This window comes from Peromyscus californicus, unplaced genomic scaffold (genome assembly GCF_007827085.1).
Source record: "Peromyscus californicus insignis strain IS unplaced genomic scaffold, ASM782708v3 Scaffold_7__1_contigs__length_154581171, whole genome shotgun sequence".
In the NCBI taxonomy this organism is placed as follows: Eukaryota; Metazoa; Chordata; class Mammalia; order Rodentia; family Cricetidae; genus Peromyscus; species Peromyscus californicus.
In genome coordinates, this window is record NW_026294595.1 from 130651561 (window position 1) to 130672534 (window position 20974).

Below are 20974 nucleotides of genomic sequence, written 5' to 3' on the forward strand. Positions count from 1 at the left end.
GTCTGGTACTGTAGATAGTTGCCACTGTTCCTGGCTAACCTTTAGCTTTTTAAACTGTCTACAAAATTTATTGGTTTCTCTGTATATTGCCATATTTAAGTGCTTAAAAATATATTGCTTAAAGGTGAACTTTTTTTTTTGGCCTTGGGTACTGAGGTTTGAACCAGGATGTTGTACATTCAAGACAAGTGTTCTTTTTTTTTTTTTTTTTTTGTTTTGTTTCTTTTTTTTTTAATAATTTATTTTATTTTATTTGCATTTTCGTGAAGGTGTCAGATCTGGAACTGGAGTTACAGACAGTTGTGAGCTGTCATGTGGGTTCTGGGAATTGAACCCGGGTCCTCTGGAAGAGCAGCCAATGCTCCTAACCCCTGAGCCATCTCTCCAGCCCCTTGTTTTGTTTCTTGAGACAGGGTTTCTCTGTGTTGTTTTGGTGCCTGTTGTACATTCAAGACAAGTGTTCTTCTTCTTTTTTTTTGGTTTTGTTTCTTGAGACAGGGTTTCTCTGTGTTGTTTTGGTGCCTGTTCTGGATCTTGCTCTGTAGACCAGGCTGGCCTCAAACTCACAGAGGTCCGTCTGGCTCCGCCTCCTGAGTGCTGCCTTGACTGGCTTTGAACTCCTGATCCTCTACCTCCCAAGTGCTGGAATTCTAAGCATCTGCTACTTATGCCCAGTTCTCAGTGGGTTTTTCCATTCTGAATCTCTTAAATCATTTGTACCTGTTTGCCTGTTAGTTTTCATGGCCCTTTTCCAATATGATCCTAGTCTAGGCCTTGATCAGGACGAACCTGAATGACGAGACTTTTTTGTGTCCCTGATCTTCCCCTAAGCCTTCCATTCCTCACACGAATGTCAGATTATCTTCAGGGACAGATTTGATCTGGATCTGGCACTAGTCCCAGCTCTTACACTCACATGTGACCTCAGGCAAATCACTTTGTGCTCTTAGGGCTGGACCTCATTCTCCCCAGCTGAACGCTGAGCAGTTACTGATTTCAAGGTTCACCCCTCACAGAATCTGTAGGGACCTTGTTTAGAGCCAGCTGCCTGCAGGAGCACCTAGTAGCAGGTCTGATTTCCTTCACATGCTTCAGTGGGCAGACTGCCAGTGGTTTCCTTGTCCCAAGTCACTTTTGCTGGCACTGTCTCCTTTTTAGCCAAACAGCCAGCTTGTCTTCACGTCCAGTGTCAACATTCTTCTGCCTCTATGTGCTCTTGTCAGTTGTGGGCTGTATTTCATTCAGAACTACCTGAAGTTCTCAAAGAAGTTTGCTTGAGTTCTCCATTCAATATTAGCTACCTGTCTGCATTACTAAGGGAAACTGTTGGGTTTTTTAGGCTGTATTTTGTATATGACCACATTTACTTATACATGCTTTTAAATAATGCATATTTTAAGTGTTTTCCTTCCACATTCCAGCCTTTTAATATTATTAATATTTGTGTGTGTATATAAGAAGTATGTGTGTGTATGTGTATTTTTGGAAGCCAAGGTTCTTCAATCACTTAGTCCCTTTATATTCATTTATATAGACCAGGCTGGCCTCAAACTCAGAGATCTACCTGATCTTGCCCTCCCCCCCCTTTTTTTTTTTAAAATTTTTCTGAGATACAGATCTGGCCATCCTGGAACTCACAGAGATCCATTTGTCTCTGCCTCCTGAGTGCTGGGACTAAAAACAAACTTATTTACTTAAATTTTTTTTCTTTTCTTTTCCCCACCTCTTTTATTTGTTATTTTTCGATCTTAATTATACACCTTTTTTGGTGTGTTTTACCTTCATGTCTATGTACTTTGTGCATGCAGTGCCCTTTGAGGCCAGAAAGAGGGTGTTGGATCCTCTGGAACTGGAGTTACAGACAGTTGTGAGCTGCCCTGTGGGTGCTGGGGATTGAACCTGGGTCCTCTGGAAGATCAGTCAGTGCTATTAACTAATGAGCCATAGCTCCAGCTCCCTCCATCTTACTTTTTGAGGTAAGAGCTCACTGAACCCAGAGCTCTCCATTTTGGTTAGATTGGTTGGCCAGAGAGCCCCTGGGATCCACCAGCCTCTCCCCTGCTGTGTTACAGGCAAGCTCCACCAGTCCGGGCTTTTAAATGGGGCTGGGTCTAAACGCAGGTCCTTTTGTTTGCACAGCAAGCATTTTACTCACTGAGCAATCTCTCCAGACCTTATTTTTTATTTTTAAATTTTTCTTGAGATGGGATCTCCCTGTGTAGATCAGGTTGGCCTTGGATTTGTGAGAATCTATCTTTGCCTCTTAAATGCTGGGATTACAGGCAGATATCATCATGCCTGGTTCCCTCTCCAACTCCCACCCCCACTGCTTTTTCCCCCCCTTTAATTAGCAGGGCAAGTAGCATGAAATTCTGAAGGTGAAAGGCAGTTTGCAGCCAGATGGAGTGGATTGTGCTAAGAATTCCAGTACTGGGGAGGTGGAACACAGGGGAATCAAGAGTTTTGGCTGCCTAGTGAGGTCTGCCTGGGTTACAGGGACTGTCTCAAACAACACAAAAAGCCGTTTACTTTGCTTTAAGACCTGGAGCTAGTGGGTGGTGGTGTGTGCCTTTAATTCCAGCACTTGGGAGGTAGAGTATTGCAGATCTCTGTGAGTTTGAGGCCAGCCTACTCTACAGAGTGAGTTCCAGGACAGCCAGAGCTACACAGTGAAACCCTCTCTGGAAAAACCAAACCAAACCAAACAAAACAAAACAAAATAAAAACAAAAACAAAAAAAGAAACAAAACAAACAAACAAACCCAAAACTGTGCATCTAAACTTTGAAAACAAGTACTAAGTGCAGATACCATTCAAAAACTACCCCAGAGGGTCTGGAGAGATGGCTCAGAGGTTAAGAGGCTGCTCTTCCAGAGGTTCTGAGTTCAATTCCCAGCAACTCCATGGTGGCTCAGAACCATCTAATGTGGGATCTGATGCCCTCTTCTGTCAATGCAGGCTTCTTGCAAATAGAACATTCATATACATAAAATACATAAATAAATAAATCTTAGGAAACAAAAGTTAAGCAAACAAATCCTATTTCAGAGCTGACACATACCTGAAATCCCATTGCTCTGAAGGGTGAGGAGGGGAGCTTGAGATGCAGCATGTTCAACCTTTTGACATTGCAATATGATATAGTCATCTGCAAATATATTGGTCCAGATTCACAGCTATCCTGGGATGCATCTGCCCTGTGGACTACGGGTTGGATGTGCCTGATAGAGTTTGAGGCTAGCCTGGTCTATATATCAAGACTTTGCCTCTAAAAGAAGACAAAACAAGGCTGGTAAGATTGCTCAGTAAGAGTGCTTGCTGATGACCTGAGTTTGACTCCTGGAACCCATGTAAATGTGAAGGAGAGAGGTAACTACAAAAATTGACTCCTGCAGTCTCAGGTACATCTACACATATGCATAATAATAAAAATCCTTTCAAAAATTAAAGAAGCTGCCAGTGGGGCTTGGTGGTGTGACTTTTGATTCCAGCTCTCTGGTTGCAAAGTTAGAGGTGGAGCTCGCTGAGTTTCAGGCCAGCCAGGGCTACGTAGTGTTTCAAAAAGAGACAGAACAACATGACTCAGGTGGGGAATGTAGCTCAGTGATAGATTACTTACTTAGGATATGGGGGCAGTCCTGGATGGATCCCCAGCAGCATAAACAAAGCCCCTAGATTTCTAATGAATTTCTTGAGAATGTCTTGATAACCATTGCTGATGAGTATGGAAATCAGTACTAAAGGTGCATTTGGTCTACTGATTTATTGCCCTCACTTCTTAGAAAGGAATATGGGGAAGATATCTATAACTATATAGATAATATTTGGTGGTCCTGGGCTTGGACCCTGGGATACTCTCGTTCTTGGTAAGCACTCTGTCACTTTAAATGTGTTTTTTAAGTTAAAAATTATTTTTATTCCTGTGTTTATTTTTTATTTATCTTTTCATTTTTTTCTGAGACAAGGACTCACTATATAGCTCTGGCTGTCCTGGAACTTACTATGTAGACTGACCTTAAACTCACAGAGATCCACCTGTCTGTCTCTGCCTTCAAGTGTAGGGATTAGTGTGGTCTGTGCCACCATGTTCAGCCCCCCCTTTTAAAATTAAAAAAAAATTTTTTTTTAGGGTTTTTTGTTTGTTTGTTTGTTTGTTTGTTTGTTTGTTTTTGAGACATGGTTTCTCTCTATAGCCCTGACTGTCCTGGAACTTGCTCTGTAGACCAGGCTGGCCTTGACCCTAGAAATAGATCCACCTGCTGCCTCTGCCTCCTGAGTGCTGGGACTAAAGGCATGCACCCCTGTCTGGCTTGGTTTTTATTTTATTTATATGGGTGCTTTGCTTGCATGTATGTCTGTGTGCCATGTGCATGCAGTGCTTGTGGAGGCCTGAAGAGAGTGTTGACTCCCCTGGAACTGGAGTCACAGAAGGCTGTTAGTTGTCATGTGGGTGCTGGGAATTGAACTGGGGTCCTCGGGAAGAGCACTGGGAAGAGCACTGGTTGCTAGTACTCCTCGGTGCTATCTCTTCAGCCCCCAGCCTTTTGTCTTATTTTATTTGTTTGAGATGGGTTTTGCTGTGTAATTCAGGCTGTGTAGTCCTCTTGCCTCAGCCTTCAGAGTACTGGGATTACAGGTGTGTGTGTTTTTAACCACTCAATTTTGATAGATTACAAGTTTAGAGCAAGGAGGGTGCTGCCATTGGGCCGCTTTCTCAGGGACTGCCCCACTGAGTCTTGACTAACAGTGAGGTAACCCAATCAAAATCAGAACCTTTACTTGGAACAGCGTTAACGGCTTTGTTGGATCCTTGCCTGGATCTCTCCAGTTGGACCTTGATTATTTGGCCAAATGGAACTAATGAGCTTTCAGAAACCTTGTAAAAACTTAAGAGTCTGGTATTAGTCACCAAGTGTAAATAGGATGGCTGTGGGAAAGGGAGGTGATGCTTGAGTCAGTGGTCTTTGGGAAAGGACTCGGAGGTGTTGTTTGGGGGAGGGTTTAAAATGAGGCCTTTCTTCCATGAAGGAACATAATCCTAGGAATTCAACTCCTAGGTGTCCTAGGGGAGTGCATTTGGATGTTTTTCCTAGTAGAAGTCTGTGATTTTGAGGTCTCTTTTCCACATAAAAAAGGTCTAATCAGTAGTTCCACTACACCTTTATACCAACTCTCTGGAGGCAGGAGCATCTCTGAAATGGAGGCCAGTCTGGTCTCCATAGGAAGTTCCAGGCCAGCTGCATAGTGAGACCCTGTCTTAAAAAGAGAGTGGGGTGTGTATGTGTCTACAGCTGGGTGGATTGACTTACCTTTCTTGCTTCTGTAGGAGCACAGATAATTGAAATACCTAGGTTGTGGAAGTCTGACATGACTTAAAACTTGCCACCTCTACCAGGTGCTGGGGTTACAGACATGCTAATGTGCCTGACCCTTCATTTTCATTAAAGAAAACACAGCAGTCCCTTATCATTGTATTGCCAGGATTCTAAAGACCATTTTTGAGTTTTTTTTTTTTTTTGAGACAGGATCTCATGTAGTCCAAGCTAGCCTCAAATTTGCTCTGTAGCTGAGGAATGACCATGAACTTCTAATCCTCCTGCCTCCACCTCCTAAGTGCTTGGATCATAGGCATGTATTTTCACTATCTGCCATTAGGCCTTTTTAAGTTTTAATTTTTGAATTACTGCATATTTGTGTGTAGAAGGGCACTAATGACATAGCTTGGGCATGGAGGGTCAGATAGCATCCTTTCTTTTTGCCATGTGAGTCTCTGAATTGAACCTGAGTCCTCTGGACAAGCAGCTGGTGCCCTTAACCGCTGAGTCATCTCTCCAGCCCCCAAGCCATGATATTTTCAGGTAGAGTTGTATGTAGCCCAGGCATTGCAGCCTCGCGTTCATGCTGCTGCTGCTGCTTTAGTTTCAAGGGTAGCTGAGATTATAGTTGTCTATCACCACACCCTGCTCAAAGGCCATAAATAAATAAATAAATGTATGTATATACACATAATATTGACAGGATTGTACATGTATACAGTGTATTTTGATCATGTCCATCATGTCCCCCCCCTTTCAAATAACACACAATTTAGTCCATCCATATTTGCATGGATATGGGACCATCCACTGTAGCATGGGCACACACTTAAAGAGAAGTAACTGTCCTGCTTCCAATTACCACAGAACCTCAGCTAAGGGTAAGGCTGGCTTGATCTAGTGCAGTTGTACTGTAAGTAACCACTGCTGTGGCTTCCTTCATGTGTGCAACAACTGTTTTCCTATCCAGGGCAGAGCAGTTCCCAGCAACCTCCCCAGCCTCTCATTCTTATTGTTTTCACCCCATCTTTCAAGATACGCCCTTAGGGGGAGGGGGGATTGATATAGATGACCTATTTAGGGCTGAACACTCGATTCCACCAACTCAGCACTTTGATCAGCTGTGAGTCTTTTTTTTTTTTTTTTTTCTTTTGTGCATTGGTGTTCTGCCTGCATCATGTCTGTGTGAGGGTGTCAGATCTTGTAGTTACAGACAGTTGTTAGCTGGGAATTGAACTCATGACCTGTGGAAGAGCAGTCAGTGCTCTTAACCGCTGAGCCATCTCTTCAGTCCCAGCTGTGAGTCTTTGAATTAGCCACTGCTCACTGCAAAAAGAAGCTTGTTGCCGGGCGGTGGTGGTGCACGCCTGTAATCCCAGCACTCAGGAGGCAGAGGCAGGTGGATCTCTGAGTTCAAGGCCAGCCTGGTCTACAGAGCTAGTCCAGGACAGGCTCTAAGCTACAGAGAAACCCTGTCTCGAAAAACCAAAAAAAAAAAAAAAAAAAAAGAAGAAGAAGAAGCTTCTCTGTGCTGGGTGCCATAGCTAAGTTCCTTAGTTTTGGCCTTTTTCTACCATGTAGGGTTGGGCCATTGCTGCTGGTTTCTCTGCATTGTTGGGAATGAGATATTTGTCAAGGATTTGGCATGCAGCAAAAACTGAACAGATGTTAGCTATTTCCTGGAATTAATAGATAAGGAAGGCCAGGAATAAAAGTTAATATTTAAAGCATAAGAGAATTAGTTGTCACTGAGTGGAGGTATTGCATGCCTTTAATTCCAGCACACAGGAAGCAGAGGTAGGCGATCTCTGAGTTTGAGGCCAGCCTGGTCTACAGAACTAGTTCCAGGACAGGCAGAGCTGTTACACAGAGAAACTCTGTCTAGAAAAACCAAAAAAGAAAAAAAAAAAGAGAGAGAGAGAAAATGAGTTGTCCATTAAATAATGTGTTTTTAACATTCTATGAGCAACAAAAGAGCTGCTTTTTCAGGGGAAAACAGTGTAGCTGTGTTTTCCTGCAACTTTCAGAAAGAACACACATGTAGCCAGGTTATGGTGGCTCATGCCCATAATCCCAATACTTAGGAGTCTAAGACAGGAGGAGCCACCTGGGCTACAGAGTGAAACTTTATCTCAATAAAAGGAAATAGGGGGAGTGGTGGCTCACACCTATAATCCCAGTATTTGGGAGGCCAGAGGCAGGCAGATTTCTGTGAGTTCAAAGCCAGCCTGGTCTGTGTAAGCAAGTTCCAGGCCAGCCAGGGCCACATGGTGATCCCTGTCTTGGGGGAAGGGGGGGGGAAATAACCCACAAAAACCAACCAAACAAAAAACTAAAAAAAAAAACAGCAACACCCCCCCCCCAAAAAAAAAACCCAAACCAAGCCTCATTCCAGACCTCTAGTCCGCAGTCTCTAGACAATAGAGATGCTTGCAGGCTGAAGTCCCGAGGGCCTAAGAAAAGTAGTTAAAGATTTTGTCAGACCCCAGGGACAAAATAACAGTCTCTCTTCAGGTGCTCTATTCCTTAGGTTTTGCCATCTTCCCTGTGTCCCCACAGGGTATTAATATTAGTTTGTATTGTATGTGTTTCTGTGCAGAGTTTTTTTTTTTTTTTTTCTTTTCTTTTCAGGATTCTAGCACGGAGTCCTTTAATCCTCCGTAGGATGGTACTGACCTTATTCTGCTTTCCTAGTGAGGAAGCTGAGGTCACCCCATAGCATGTGTATGTCACATAAAGTTACTGCCTGTTAGATGCCAAGGTGCTCCTCAAGAGTTCCTTACCAAGCCAAGTGGTGGTGGTGCACACCTTTAATCTCAGCACTCAGGAGGCAGAGGCAAGCGGACCTCTGAGAGTTGAGGCCAACCTGATCTACAGAGCTAGTTCTAGGACAGCCAGGGCTGTTACACAAAAGAAACCCTGTCTCGAAAAAGCCAAAAAAAAAAAAAAAAAGAAAAAAAGAAAAAGAAAAAAAAAAGAGTTCCTTAACTTCAGCTGAAACTAATATTGAGCTGTGATTGAGCAGGTCAGATGTCATGGGAGGATACAGAACTGACGCCCTGTTGAGAGGTACTGATGGCTGTGTTGAGGTCTGATGGACCAGGGAGCGGCAGAAGCAGCTTTTGCGCCAAGGTGCTAGAGGTTGGAACTTCAAGCAGTCTGGATTAGTAGGGCTTAGGACTGCAAGATCAATAGCCTTGACTGCTTATTGTGAGTCAGGCTCTTGGAAACCTGTGTGAAAGTATGCACTACATATTATAGGGAGGAGCCTGGGCTCAGGGGCGGAATGATTTACTCAGCATTGTGTGATCCCAACCTAGGCCAGCCACCCTGCTGCAGAGTCCTGGCTCATAACTGCTAAGATAGACTTCCTTGCTTCCCTCCTTTCCAGCTCCCATCTTTAGAGACCCCCTTTGACTCGGCAGTGTAGTTGTTATGTGGAGTCAGACTCCCTGAGTTCAGTTCTTTGTTCTCAGATAGCCCAGCCCGGCTTCCAGACACTCACTGTCCCTGTGTACTCAAAGCTGGCCTTGAACTCAGTCTCCTGCCTCCAAGTGCTGGGGTTATAGGTATATACCACCATGCCCTCCCTGCTTGTGTATATGTGGGATGTATATACATGTTTGTGTGTGTGTGTGTTCATGTATAATCACAGCCCTCAGGAGGTAGAGGCAGCAGGAGGATCTGTGTTCAAGGTCATCCTCAACTACATAAGATCCCATCTTAAAAAAAAAAATTTTGGGTGGTGGTGGCGCACGCCTTTAATCCCAGCACTCGGGAGGCAGAGCCAGGTGGATCTCTGTGAGTTCGAGGCCAGCCTGGTCTACAGAGCGAGATCCAGGAAAGGCACAAAGCTACACAGAGAAACCCGTCTCGAAAAACCAAAAAAAAAAAAAAAAAAAAAAAAAAAGAAGTAAAAAAGAAAATCAAATAATTCAATGTCATGTCCTTTCCTCCTGACTGAACTAAAACCCATTTTAAAAGCCGGGCGGTGGTGGCGCACGCCTTTAATCCCAGCACTCGGGAGGCAGAGCCAGGTGGATTTCTGTGAGTTCAAGGCCAGCCTGGTCTCCAAAGCGAGTACCAGGAAAGGCGCAAAGCTACACAGAGAAACCCTGTCTCGAAAAACCAAAAAAAAAAAAAAAAAAAAAAAAAAAAAAAAAAAAAAAAAAAAAAAAAAAAAAAAAAAAAATTTTTTTTTAACCAAAATGGGGGAAGGAGGTCCTTAATTGGGTACCCCTTGGCAATGGAGAAACCTTGATGTAGGACCTGCAGAATGGTGACCAGAAAGTGAAGTAGTGCTGGGTGTCTAATCTTGGCCACTTGAGAAGCTGAGGCAGGAGTCTGGCTCCAGAATAAGACCTTGTCACCAAAAAAGAAAAACACAAAGTAAAGAGGAGTTCAGGACACAGCCTGTGTCAGCTGGAGGCCCTCATTCCGCAGTGATGGGGAAGGAGGAGGAGGGACTGTGAGGGTAAGATGTTCCCTCAGCAGGCTCTCCCACTGACTCTGGAAAGTTCCACTGATCCAACCAGCCTGTTCTTAGTAATATGGAATGAGTAAACTCAACCCGTTTAATTATGGAAGGAACAGCTTGGGTCCTCAGAGAATGCATTTTTTGTTTTGAAAAGTGTTCTTCAGATTACCTCAAACTTGGGGCAACCCTCTTGTGTCAGGGTGCAGCCTTATTTTATTTATTTATTTTTTAAAAAGACTTTTTTTCCCCCTGGAACTAGAGTTACAGACGGTTGTGAGCTTCCATGTGGGTGCTGGGAATTGAACCTGAGTCCTCGGGAAGAGCAGGCATTTCTCCAGCCTGCCTTATTTTATTTATTACTGTGTGTGTGGGATTCTTTGTGGATTGGGGTGGGCTGTGTGTGCTATGGCACCTGTGTAGAGTCAGAGGACAACTTTCATAGTCTCAGTTCTCTTTCTGAATAGACCTCAGGGTCTCACAGAGCTCAGGCTGTCTGTTGGTTTGCATTAGCCATCAAGGGTTTTACCCAGTGAGTTATCCTGAAGGCCCCTAGAAACCTTTTTTTTTAGTTTTGGTTTTGGTTTTTTAGAGACAGGCTTTCTCTGTGTAGCCCTGGGTGTCCTGTAACTCTTTCTGTAGACTAGGTTGGCCTTGAATTCACAGAGATACGCCTGCCTCTGCCTCCTGAGTCTAGGATTAAAGGTGTGAGCCACCACTGCCCAGTTAGAAAGCATTTTTAAACCTTTTTTTTCCAGGGCTGGAGAGACGGCTTAGTGGTTAAGAGCACTTACTACTACTGCAGAGGCCTTGGGGTCAGGTTGGTTTTTTTTTTTTTGGTTTTTCGAGACAGGGTTTCTCTGTGTAGCTTTGCGCCTTTCCTGGGACTCACTTGGTAGCCCAGGCTGGCCTCGAACTCACAGAGATTCGCCTGGCTCTGCCTCCCGAGTGCTGGGATTAAAGGCAAGTGCCACCATTACCCAGCAAGAAAAATCCTATATAAAAGAACCCACAATCCTCTTGCGAGCTGGAGAGATGAATGAGTGGTCAAGAGCACTTGCTAGTCTTGCAGAGGTCTGGGTTCAACTCCTAGCATCCACACAGCAGTTGACAACTGTCTGAAATTCCAGTTCCAGGGGATACAACATCCCCTTTGACTTCCACAGGCACCAGACATGCATGTGATGCACAGACATACATATTAGAAAGATACTTACATAAAAGAAAGTTTTATTTCTCTCTCTCTCTCTCTCTCTCTCTCTCTCTCTCTCACACACACACACACACACACACACACAGCTAGGTAGATGACTGAGCAGTTAATAGCACTGTCACCTCTTCCTGAGGACCTGGATTTGATTCCCAGCACCCACATGGGGGCTCACAACTGTCTGTAATTCCAATTCCAAGGGACCCAACTTTTCTGGCTTCTGCAGCTATAAAATAAAAACAAACAAACAAAAAAAACCCCCCCAAAACTGAACTAACCCTTCCTCCCTCCCTGTCCTCATCTCTCCTGTCTCTGTCCTGTCCAGTTCAGTAGCCTGATGGAGTGTGAGGTAGGAAGGGCCTGCTTGAAACCACTTGCATTATTTGTAGCATGACTTGCCTCGGACTTACTTTGTAGTGGAGGATGATCTCAAATCTCTGTCTCTGTCTCTCAGGGTTGCTTCATGGCATCTGGCATTTATTTTATCTTTTTAAGGTCCTGGGAATTGCACTCACAGCTCCTGTATGCTAAAGCATACATCCTATGCTGTGTCCCCCAGTCCTGTGCTAGACATTTTCATAGGACCTTAGAGACTTTTCTGGTCTGATCCTCACAGCACCCAAGGTATGCCATTATCCCTATTTGATAGATAACAGGAAAGCTGGCTTGAGGCGGTAGGTCATAAACAAAACTGGAGTAGTAATTAGGGATGTGGACAGTCGTGTCCACTTCCAGCACTTGGGAGGCAGAGGTAAGCAGTTTACCAAGTGAGTTCCAGACCATGGACGGCTGCATAGTAAGATCCTGCCTAAGAACAAGCTAAACAACTCGAGGATTGCCTCTTGCTCTGTGAGTGTCCTAGGATGGTCTCCATTCTTCTTTTCTGTGTGTGGAGGCTTCCCTCTACTTGCCTTCTGACCTCCACATGGATACTGCGCCACACGGGCCCACACATGCACACACAAAAAAACAAATAAAAGTGCAATAACAATTTTAAATGAAAAAATACTGTTTTTCCTAAATGTGAGCATTAGTTCTAGATTTCTCCAGAACTGGATGTAAGAGGATCTTGGTTTCTTGTCACAAATGGTTTTTTTGCATTCTGGATTGTAGTCTTCTGATTCAAGTGACAGTACGAGATTCTAAGCATCTTCACAGCATGCCCCTCTCTTCTGGCTTGAACTTTAAAAGATGGCCATGGCTAGTGCTCCAGCCATTCCACTTTCCTCTGCAGGACCCGACTTATCTCTGGTCTTTTCTGCTTGTTGTAAAGGTGTGATAATGCTGGCACAGCCTTTGAAAGGCCCAGTGGCTTTATCTTCCTTTATCCAAATGTTGTCTCTATCTAAAGGCATGGATACAGACACAGCCATGTCTGCTTGGGGGTAATCTTACTTTTGATAACAGATTTCTCGTGCTTGGATAAATTTTTTTTTTTTTAGATTCATGTTGATTTTTATTTCTGAATATGTGTGCCTATATGAGTGTGTAGACACCCACAGAAGCCAGAAGAAAGCATCAAATTCCCTGGAACTGGAGGCTGTTGTGAGCTGCCCAGTGTAGGTACTGGGAACTGAACTCAGATCCCTGGAGGAGCAGCAAGTGCTCTTCACTGCTGAGCCCCCTCTCCAGCTCTGCCTTGTATAATCATATATAACCTTGTATAAGCTGTCAGTGCCTGAGTGGTTCAGTTTTTCTGCATTTATATCTCCTTTCAGTATCATGGGAACAAAGAATTTAGTCTTAATTGTATTACCTGGTTTTGAAGGTCCAGTAACACAGTATAAGTATAAATTCTTTAACATTTTATACTATCTAATGTGGAGGTCAGAGGAAAGCTTGTGAGAGTCTGTTCTCACCTTCCACCATGTGAGTTCTGGGGATTGAACTCAGGTCTTCAGGCTTAGTGGCAAGTTTACCTACAGAGATATCTTTCCAGTCCACAAATAAATTCTTGCATTTAAAAATTTGTACATAAACAAAACAAAACAAAACAAATTTTGTATAATGTCCTAGTCATGATGGCTCATGCCTATAATCTCAGCACTGGAGAGACTGAGTTTGCTGTGAGTTTGAGACCAGATTGTCTGTATAGTCATAGTGAGTTCCAGACCAGTTTGAGCTATAGAGAGACCCTGTCACTGAAAGTATAAAATTGTTTTGATTTGCATTTCCTTTAACTTAGGGTGCTTATGTTGGCATAAATCACATACTTATTGGACCTTTGTGTCTCCCCATGCCACTCAATAAAATCTGCCAGCTCTTGCATTTTGTCCATTTTTAGCCTGCCTTTTTACCTTTTTGTCCTTAGTCATAGCAGTCTTTGTTAATAAAGGAAGTTGACTCTTATCCTAATAGGCTCTCATTATTTTTCCTTTTGAACTGTGTGCCACAGTGTGTATTAAAGCTCTCATTACTGTTGACTCGGGGCATTGACAGAGCACTGTCTAAGTAAATAAACTGGGCTCCCTGTCTCCTTTGGACCAGTGGGTTCCTGATTAGAGAGTTTGAATGTAAGGAGTATTTTGAAGTTCTGCCAAAGTCTTGACAGTAGAGTTCTACAGATTGCATCAGGCATTTTTTTTTTCCCTTTGGGAAATTCCCCATGTCTGTACAGAACACATCCATATTGAACATATACTCTTTTCCTCTTTGTAAACTGGAGATTTTTGGAAGAAAATTACCAAGCTTTGAAGAATAGATGAATTAAAATTATTTGTATTTGAAAACTAAATGCAGCCAGGTGGTGGAGGTGGTGCATGCCTTTAATCCCAGTGCTGGGCAGGCAGATCTCTGAGGTCAAGGCCAGCCTGGTCTACAGAGTGAGTTCCAGGACAGCCAGGGCTACTTAGAGAAACCTTGTCTTGAAAAAACTAAAAAGATAAAATAAATAAATAAATAAATAAATAAATAAATAAATAAATAAATAAATAAATAAATAAAAATAAGAAATAAAAATGAAAATTAAATGTTAAAGTAAAAAATATATACTTTAAAATAATATTGTTTTGTGTTTTGGAGACAGGGTCTCTGTAGTCTAGGCTGGCTTGAACTGGGATCCCCCTGCATTTGCTTCCCAAAAGGCCTGGCTGAAAAAAAACCCAAAACATACACTTTTTTTTTTTTGGAAACAAGGTCTCACTGGCTAGTGCCTCCCAAATGCTGCAGTTAAAGGCATGTGCTACCGTACTTGTCTTTTTTTTTTTAATTCTTGCTTCTATGCTGAATTGATTACAAATATTGTTATTAGTGGTAAAAAGATATCAGTACTTTTATATTCTTTCTGTTAAATTTTTTTACATTTAATTATTTTCGTTTTGTTTTTTTTTTTTTGTGTGTGTGTGTGTGAGTCACAGCACAAGTGTGACTGTCAGAGGCAACTCTTTGGAATGTGTTTCTTCCTCTCACCATCTGGGTTCCAGGGATCAAACTCAGAGCCTCAGGCTTGGCAGCAAGCACCTCTATCCACTGAACCATCTCACCATCTCGTGAGACTTTTTTAAAAATTAAACTTTAATTTAATATTGTTTGAGCTAGGATCTTACTCTGTAGCCCTGGCTGACCTGGAACTTGATATATAGACCAGGTGGGCCTGGAATTCACAGAGGTCCTTTGGCTCTGCCTTCCTAGTGCTGGGATTACAGGTATTTACCACCATACCTGGCCCTCGACAGTTCAGCACCACAAAGACTGTTTACAGGAGCCACTGGAAATAATTTGATCATCTTCATTTATCAGTTCCTGCTTCATGCCTATCTTACTGTTTATTTATTTTTCTCTGAGACAGGGTTTCACAATGTTGTCCTGGTTGGCATTGAACTTTCAGTGAATCTCCTGCCTCTGCCTTCTATGTTCTTCGCTTCCATGCATGTGTCACCACGCCAGGCTTGATGGCCTACTATCTTCCTTTTGCCATGCTGGGAATTGAGTACAGGACCTTGTGTGCTCTGGGCGGGTTCTCTCCCACTCAGCCGAGTCCCCAGTACTGTAGAGTTCATTGAGTCAATTCTGGTCTAGAACTGGAACTTGAAATGTAGCTGAGGATAACCTTGAACTCTTTTATTATATTTACTCTTTTTGAGACAGAATAAATCAGTCTCTCTGTATAGCTCTGGCTAGCTTGAAATTCACAGGCACCAACCTGTCTCTGCCTCTGGAGTGCTGGGATTAGAGTTTAATTAAACTGGACTCATGATATAGACCAGGCTAGCCTCGTATTCTTTTTGTTCCTTCTCTTTCAGCTTCTTGAGAATTGGGATTGTAGGTGTGTGCCAGAATGCCTGGCTTGCCTTTTTTTTTTAAAGATTAATTTTTATGTATGCATATGTGTGTATGCTGGTGCCTGTGGAAGTCAGAAGAGGGCATTGGATCTCCTGGAGCTGGGAATACAGGTGATTGTGATCTGTCTGATATTGGAAACTAAAGTTTGGTTCTCTGGAAGAGCAGCAAGTGGCCTTAATTAGGCCCCCCTCCTTTTTTATTTATTTACTTGTTTTTGTTTTCAAGACAGGGTTTCTCTGTGTAACAGCCCTAGCCCTGGCTGTTACACAAAACTCACTCTGTTTACCAGGCTGGCTTCAAACTCACAGAGATCAGCCTGTCTCTACCTCCTAAGTGCTGAGATTAAAGGCATGCGCCACCACCGCCCAGCTTTAGGTGGTTTTTGAGACAGGGTTCTCTGTGTAGACCTGGCTGTTCTAGAACTCACTATGTGGACCAGACTGGTCTTAAACCCAAAGACCCACCTGCTGGAGTGCTGAGATTAAAGGCACATACCACTGTAGCTGGAAGTTTCTGTCCTGTAAGCCACTCCCAGGTAACCAACACAGAGGCTTAATAGTAATTATAAATGTTTGGCCAATAGATTGGGCTTGTTGCTAGCTAACTCTCACATTTTCAATTATCCCGTATTTTTATCTATGCTTTGCCATGTGGCTTGGTACCTTTTCTCAGTATGGCATGTCCATCTTCTCTCTGTATCTACTAGCAACTCCAGACTCCACTCTTCTTTCCAGAATTCTCCTAGTCTGGCTCTCCTGCCCAATCTCTTCCTGCCCAGCTATTGGCCAGTCAGCTTCTTTATTAAACTAATCATAGTGACATATATTCACACAGTGTAAAGGAATATTCCACAGCATACCACCATGCTCAGCTTTATGTACTTATTTTGAGACCACTTTATTTATTTATATTTATTTGGGTCTCACTGACACCCCCCCCTTTCTTTTTTTTAAGTGCTGGACTGGGACTCAGGGCCTTATATTTGGTAGGTAAGTGATCTACTACTTGCTGAGGTATACATGTAGTTCTATAACTCTGTTTTTTTTTTTCCTTGTTCTTTTTATGCTAAGGTCTCATGTATTGAAGGCTAGCTGCAGACTCCCTAGATAAGAGGATGACCATGAACTTTTTTTTAAGCAGAAAGAATAGAGTTTGTTTTATGTGTATCGATGTTTTGTCTGAATGTTTGTCTGTGTACCGTGCTTGCGCTTGGTTCCTGCAGAAGCCAAAACAGGATGTTGGGTTCTGAAACCTGAGTTATAGAAGGCTGTGAGCTGTCATGTGGATGCTGGAAATTGAACCCAGGTCCTCTGAAAGAGCAGCCATTGGTCTTAACCACTGAGCCATCTTTCCAGCTCCAGAACAGGACAGATTTATTTATTTATTTAAAAGATTTATTTATTTGTTTGTTTGTTTGGTTGGTTTTCGAGACAGGGTTTCTCTATGTAACAGACCTAGCTGTCCTGGAACTAGCTCTGTAGACCAGGCTGGCCTTGAACTCAGAGATCCGCCTGCCTCTGCTTCCTAAGTGCTGGGATTAAAAGCATGCACCACCACTGCCCGGCAATTTATTTATTTATTATGTATACAGTGTTCTGCCTATGTGTATGCCTGTATGCCAGATCTCATTATAGACAGTTATGAGCCACCGTGTGGTTACTGGGAATTGAACTTAGGACCTCTGGAAGAGCAACCAGTGCTCTTAACCTCTGAGCCATCTCTTCAGCCCAGGAACACCTTATTAAAGAAAAATAAGGAAACCTCTTGAGGGTGAAAGGTTGACAAGGAATACCAGGCCTTGAATGTCTGATCCTCTGCCTCTGCTTGCTTAGATTACTGGGAGGACCACCATACTTGTCCTTATTTGGTGCTGGGGATCCAACAGGGTCTTGTGCATCCTAGGCAAGCACTCTACCAACTGAGCTATGTCCTCAGCTCTACAACTTTTTTTTCTGTTTTTTTTTTTTGTTTGTTTGTTTGTTTTCGAGACAGGATTTCTGTGTGTTGTTTTGGTGCATGTCCTGGATCTCGTTCTGTAGACCAGGCTGGCCTCGAACTCACAGAGGCTCTGCCTCCTGAGTGCTGGGATTAAAGGTGTGTGCCACCACCGCCCTGCCAGCCCTACAACTTTCTGTCTACTTTTCCAAAAGTAGGGTCGGATGCCATCAGTGTGTCTTTTTTTGTTGTTTTTCTTGCTTTGTTGTTCAGAGTTAGCATCAACCCCCCTGCCCTGGGCTTAGGGATCCTCTTTCAGCTTCCATGTAGCTGGCACTACCGGCCCAAGCCACCATTCTTGGCTAGTATCCCAGTTTACATTTACTTCCTTTCTAGCACTTAACTTTTTACAGCAATTACAGCTTGAACTGACTTCTGTTTATTGGCTACATTTTAATATGAAGGCTCCTTGAGGGTAAGAACTGTTCGTCTCTTTGGGTCTTGACTAAATCTTCTCTGAACAAATATTTGTTGAATGTGTCATTGAGTGGCTGAACTCGATCACGAGAGCAGTTATTTTTTGGAGTTCTGAGGGATGTACTTCATAGGGGAGCCCTTGGTAAGCCTTGCTGAGAGGGTCTTCTGAATTTTCAGAGATCACAGGCTGTGGCACAGTGGAGGTGTATTGCTAGCAGGGACACCTGATAGGACTGGAGGCCCGAGAGGGTGCTGACAGAGTCATGGAGCTTGGTGATTTGAATAATGCTTGCTTGGTTTTTTTATGTGTGGTAGTGATGCTACACGCCGAACAGACTTTCCCAAGTTTCATAAATATTTGATTGGCTTTTTCAGGAGAATAAAAGCAGCCCTGTTGATGACTGAAAATGACAAAGCATCCACCTAACAGACGAGGAATCAGCTTTGAAGTGGGAGCCCAGTTGGAAGCTCGGGACCGTTTAAAGAACTGGTATTTTTATGTTTTTTTTTCTTCTGATTAAAGCGCTGTAGGGAGGGAGTCTCCTCAGCGCTGCTAGAGTGGTGCTGCTGTCGTGGGTTCCAGCTTCTCCAGTCTTGGCAGATGCAGGGAAACTTAAGTTTAGAGGACAGGCCCATCCTTTCCCTTTGTTTGGTACAGGGATCCCTGGGTCACACTTGTCCCCTCCTTTTCCTGTTTGATGAAGGAGTTATGGGAAACCAGAGCAGGGGTTACCCTGGGAAGGAAAGCTTTCTCCCTTTGGCTGCCTGTCTGAAAGAAGAGCAGACTCGAGATGGAGATGAGGGGATGGATGGGAAGTGGCATCACAGCCTCTCCTGTTTTCTGGGTGTGGGATGGTTAAGAACTGTTACACAGGGTCCCCTTCAGGGTAATTGGATTGAGAAGCTGAGGGTTTTGACTGCATGGCTGAATTTTGTTTGTTTTGTGTGACAAGGTGTCTGGTAACTAAGGCTGACCTTGAATTGATAGACTAGCCTCCTGAATGCTTGGATTACAGGTCCCTGCAACTGTGGCTGACTTGTGTTAATTGCCTTTTGTCTTCTGGCTGTCAGATCCTTGGAACGTTCATGTCATCTAGAAATGTCTGGTAATATTGATATCCGGGGGTTAGTCTAAGATTCATATAGTGAATATTTGGAGAGCAGTCTTGAGAACTAAACATACCTGGGTGTGGTGGCACACACCTGTAATCTCAGGTAGGAAGGTTTTACTGAGATCTGGAGCATAGCTTGGCATAGTGAGTTTCAGGTCAGCATAAACCACAGAGTGAAATTCTGACCCAAAAAATATTCAAACTAGCTAGTGGAGGTTCAGGTTCAGTTGGTGGAGTGTTTGTCTAGCATGCACAAAGCCCTGGGTTTGATTCCCAGCACTGGATAAATCTGAGGTGGAGAGGTAGAGGCAGGGGTATCAGAGGTTCAAGGTTATCCTACCTGCTACATAGTGAATTTGAGGCCAGCTATGGTTATATGAAACCCTGCCTGAAAAGAAGTAGAAGAAGAAAAACAGAACAGCTACAAAGATGGTTGTAGTCTAGTATATCCTAGAATTGGTTGTTTCTTGGTACTCCAAAACACAGAAGTTTTTGAGTTTTTCTAAGGAGGAGTTTAGCTCTTGTGATAGTTATCTCAGAATAGATTGACTGATTTCTGGAATGTAGGGAGAGGGAAGGGAAATGGCCTGGACAGAAAACTGTCCATGCTGTTAGGATCAAAGACCCTGGAACTAGAGAATGAGTTTGATAGAATACTTGTCTGGTATAGGTGAGGCCCTGGGTTCAGTCCCTAGCACCTCAGAAATAGAAAATATAGTTTGGTTGCATTTATACTGGGTGTGGGTAGAATTACTGATTCTGTAATTATTTTTTATATTGGTTTCAGCTATTTATGTATTTGTGTGGGTGCAGTGTATGCATGTATGTGCATGTTTTCAAGTGCATTTGCCTATGTATGCATGTATGGTTGTCATTTGTCTGTGTATGCATGTGGAAGGCTGCATTAAATGAATTCCTCTATCACTGCCCACCTTATTTTTTGAGCCTGCACCTGGAACTTACTGTTTTGATATGACTGGCTCGCCAGGGAGACACATGATCTGCCTGTCTCTTTCCCCTTCCCAAGCAGTGGGCACGGTGCCTAGCTTTACATGGGTGCTGGGGATTCAAACTCAGGTCCTCATGTTTGCATAGCAAGCACTTTACCCACTGAACCATTTTCCCAGTCCTATCCATTGGTTGTGCTCCCCCTACCCCTTCTGGCCACCAAGGCGAAATGGAGATTAAACCCAGGGTTTTGTGCATATTAGACAATTGTTCCTTCTATTCCCAGCCAGTATTTCTGGTTAAGTGTGCTTTCTACTGCTGTGATAAAAACCATGACCAGAAACAACTCAGGCTTTTGTGTCTGGATCATAGTTCATCCCCAGGGAAGCCAAGGCAGGAACTCAAGCAAGGCAGGAACCTGGAGGCAGGAACTTAATGAAGCGGAGATCACAGAGGAATGCTACTTACCAATTGCTCCTAGAGGCTTGCTCACTTTGTTCTCTTATACACCCTGGGACCCCCTGCCCAGAGATGGCATGGTCTAAGTGGACGGGATCTTCCCATATAAATTATTAATCAAGAAAATGCCCTTATCTACTTGCCTACAGGCCAGTCTGATGGAGGTATTTTCTCAGTTGAGGTTCCTTTTTCCAGATGTTGACAAAAATTCTGACTAGTACAAAATTTTTTTTTGAGACAGGGTTTCTCTGTGTAGTTTTGGTGCCTGTCCTGGATTTCGCTCTGTAGACCAGGCTGGCCTGGAACTCACAGATCTACCTGGCTCTGCTTCCTGAGTGCTGGGATCAAAGGCGTGTACCACCACCGCCTGGCTAGTATAATTTTTTAAATTTATTTTTTCTTTATTATTCTCATATGTGTGTGTCTAAGTTCAGGTCTGTACACATCTATCTGCATTTGTGGAGGTCAGAGGACAACTTGTGGGAATCATTCCCTTTATGTAGGATCAGAGAAGCTCAGGTCATAAGGAATGTAGCAAGTGCTTTTACGCATTAAACCATCTTGTTGAGTCGGGTTTTGACATTTTTGTTCATTTGTTTGTTTGAGACAGTTTCTCTAGAACTCAGAGATCTGCCTTCCTCAGTCTCTCTAGTGTTGGAATTAAAGGTATTCACCATCATTTCTGGCTTTGGTTTAGATTTTTTTAATGTGCATTGATATTTTTCCTGCATGTATGACTGTGTGAGGGTGTTGGAGCCCCTGA

General features: G+C 43.3%; 1 protein-coding gene across 3 annotated transcripts in view; it reads left to right on the forward strand.

The window, feature by feature from the left end:
• Nucleotides 1-20974, forward strand: part of Phf20 (PHD finger protein 20) — a 117259-nt gene that overhangs the window by 4864 nt on the left and 91421 nt on the right. For all 3 annotated transcript variants that reach the window (XM_052723476.1, XM_052723481.1, XM_052723477.1), the window contains exon 2: nucleotides 18068-18182. In XM_052723476.1, the coding sequence (XP_052579436.1) occupies nucleotides 18100-18182 (83 nt within the window). In that variant the 5' untranslated portion in view covers nucleotides 18068-18099. The remainder of the gene's footprint in view (nucleotides 1-18067; nucleotides 18183-20974) is intronic.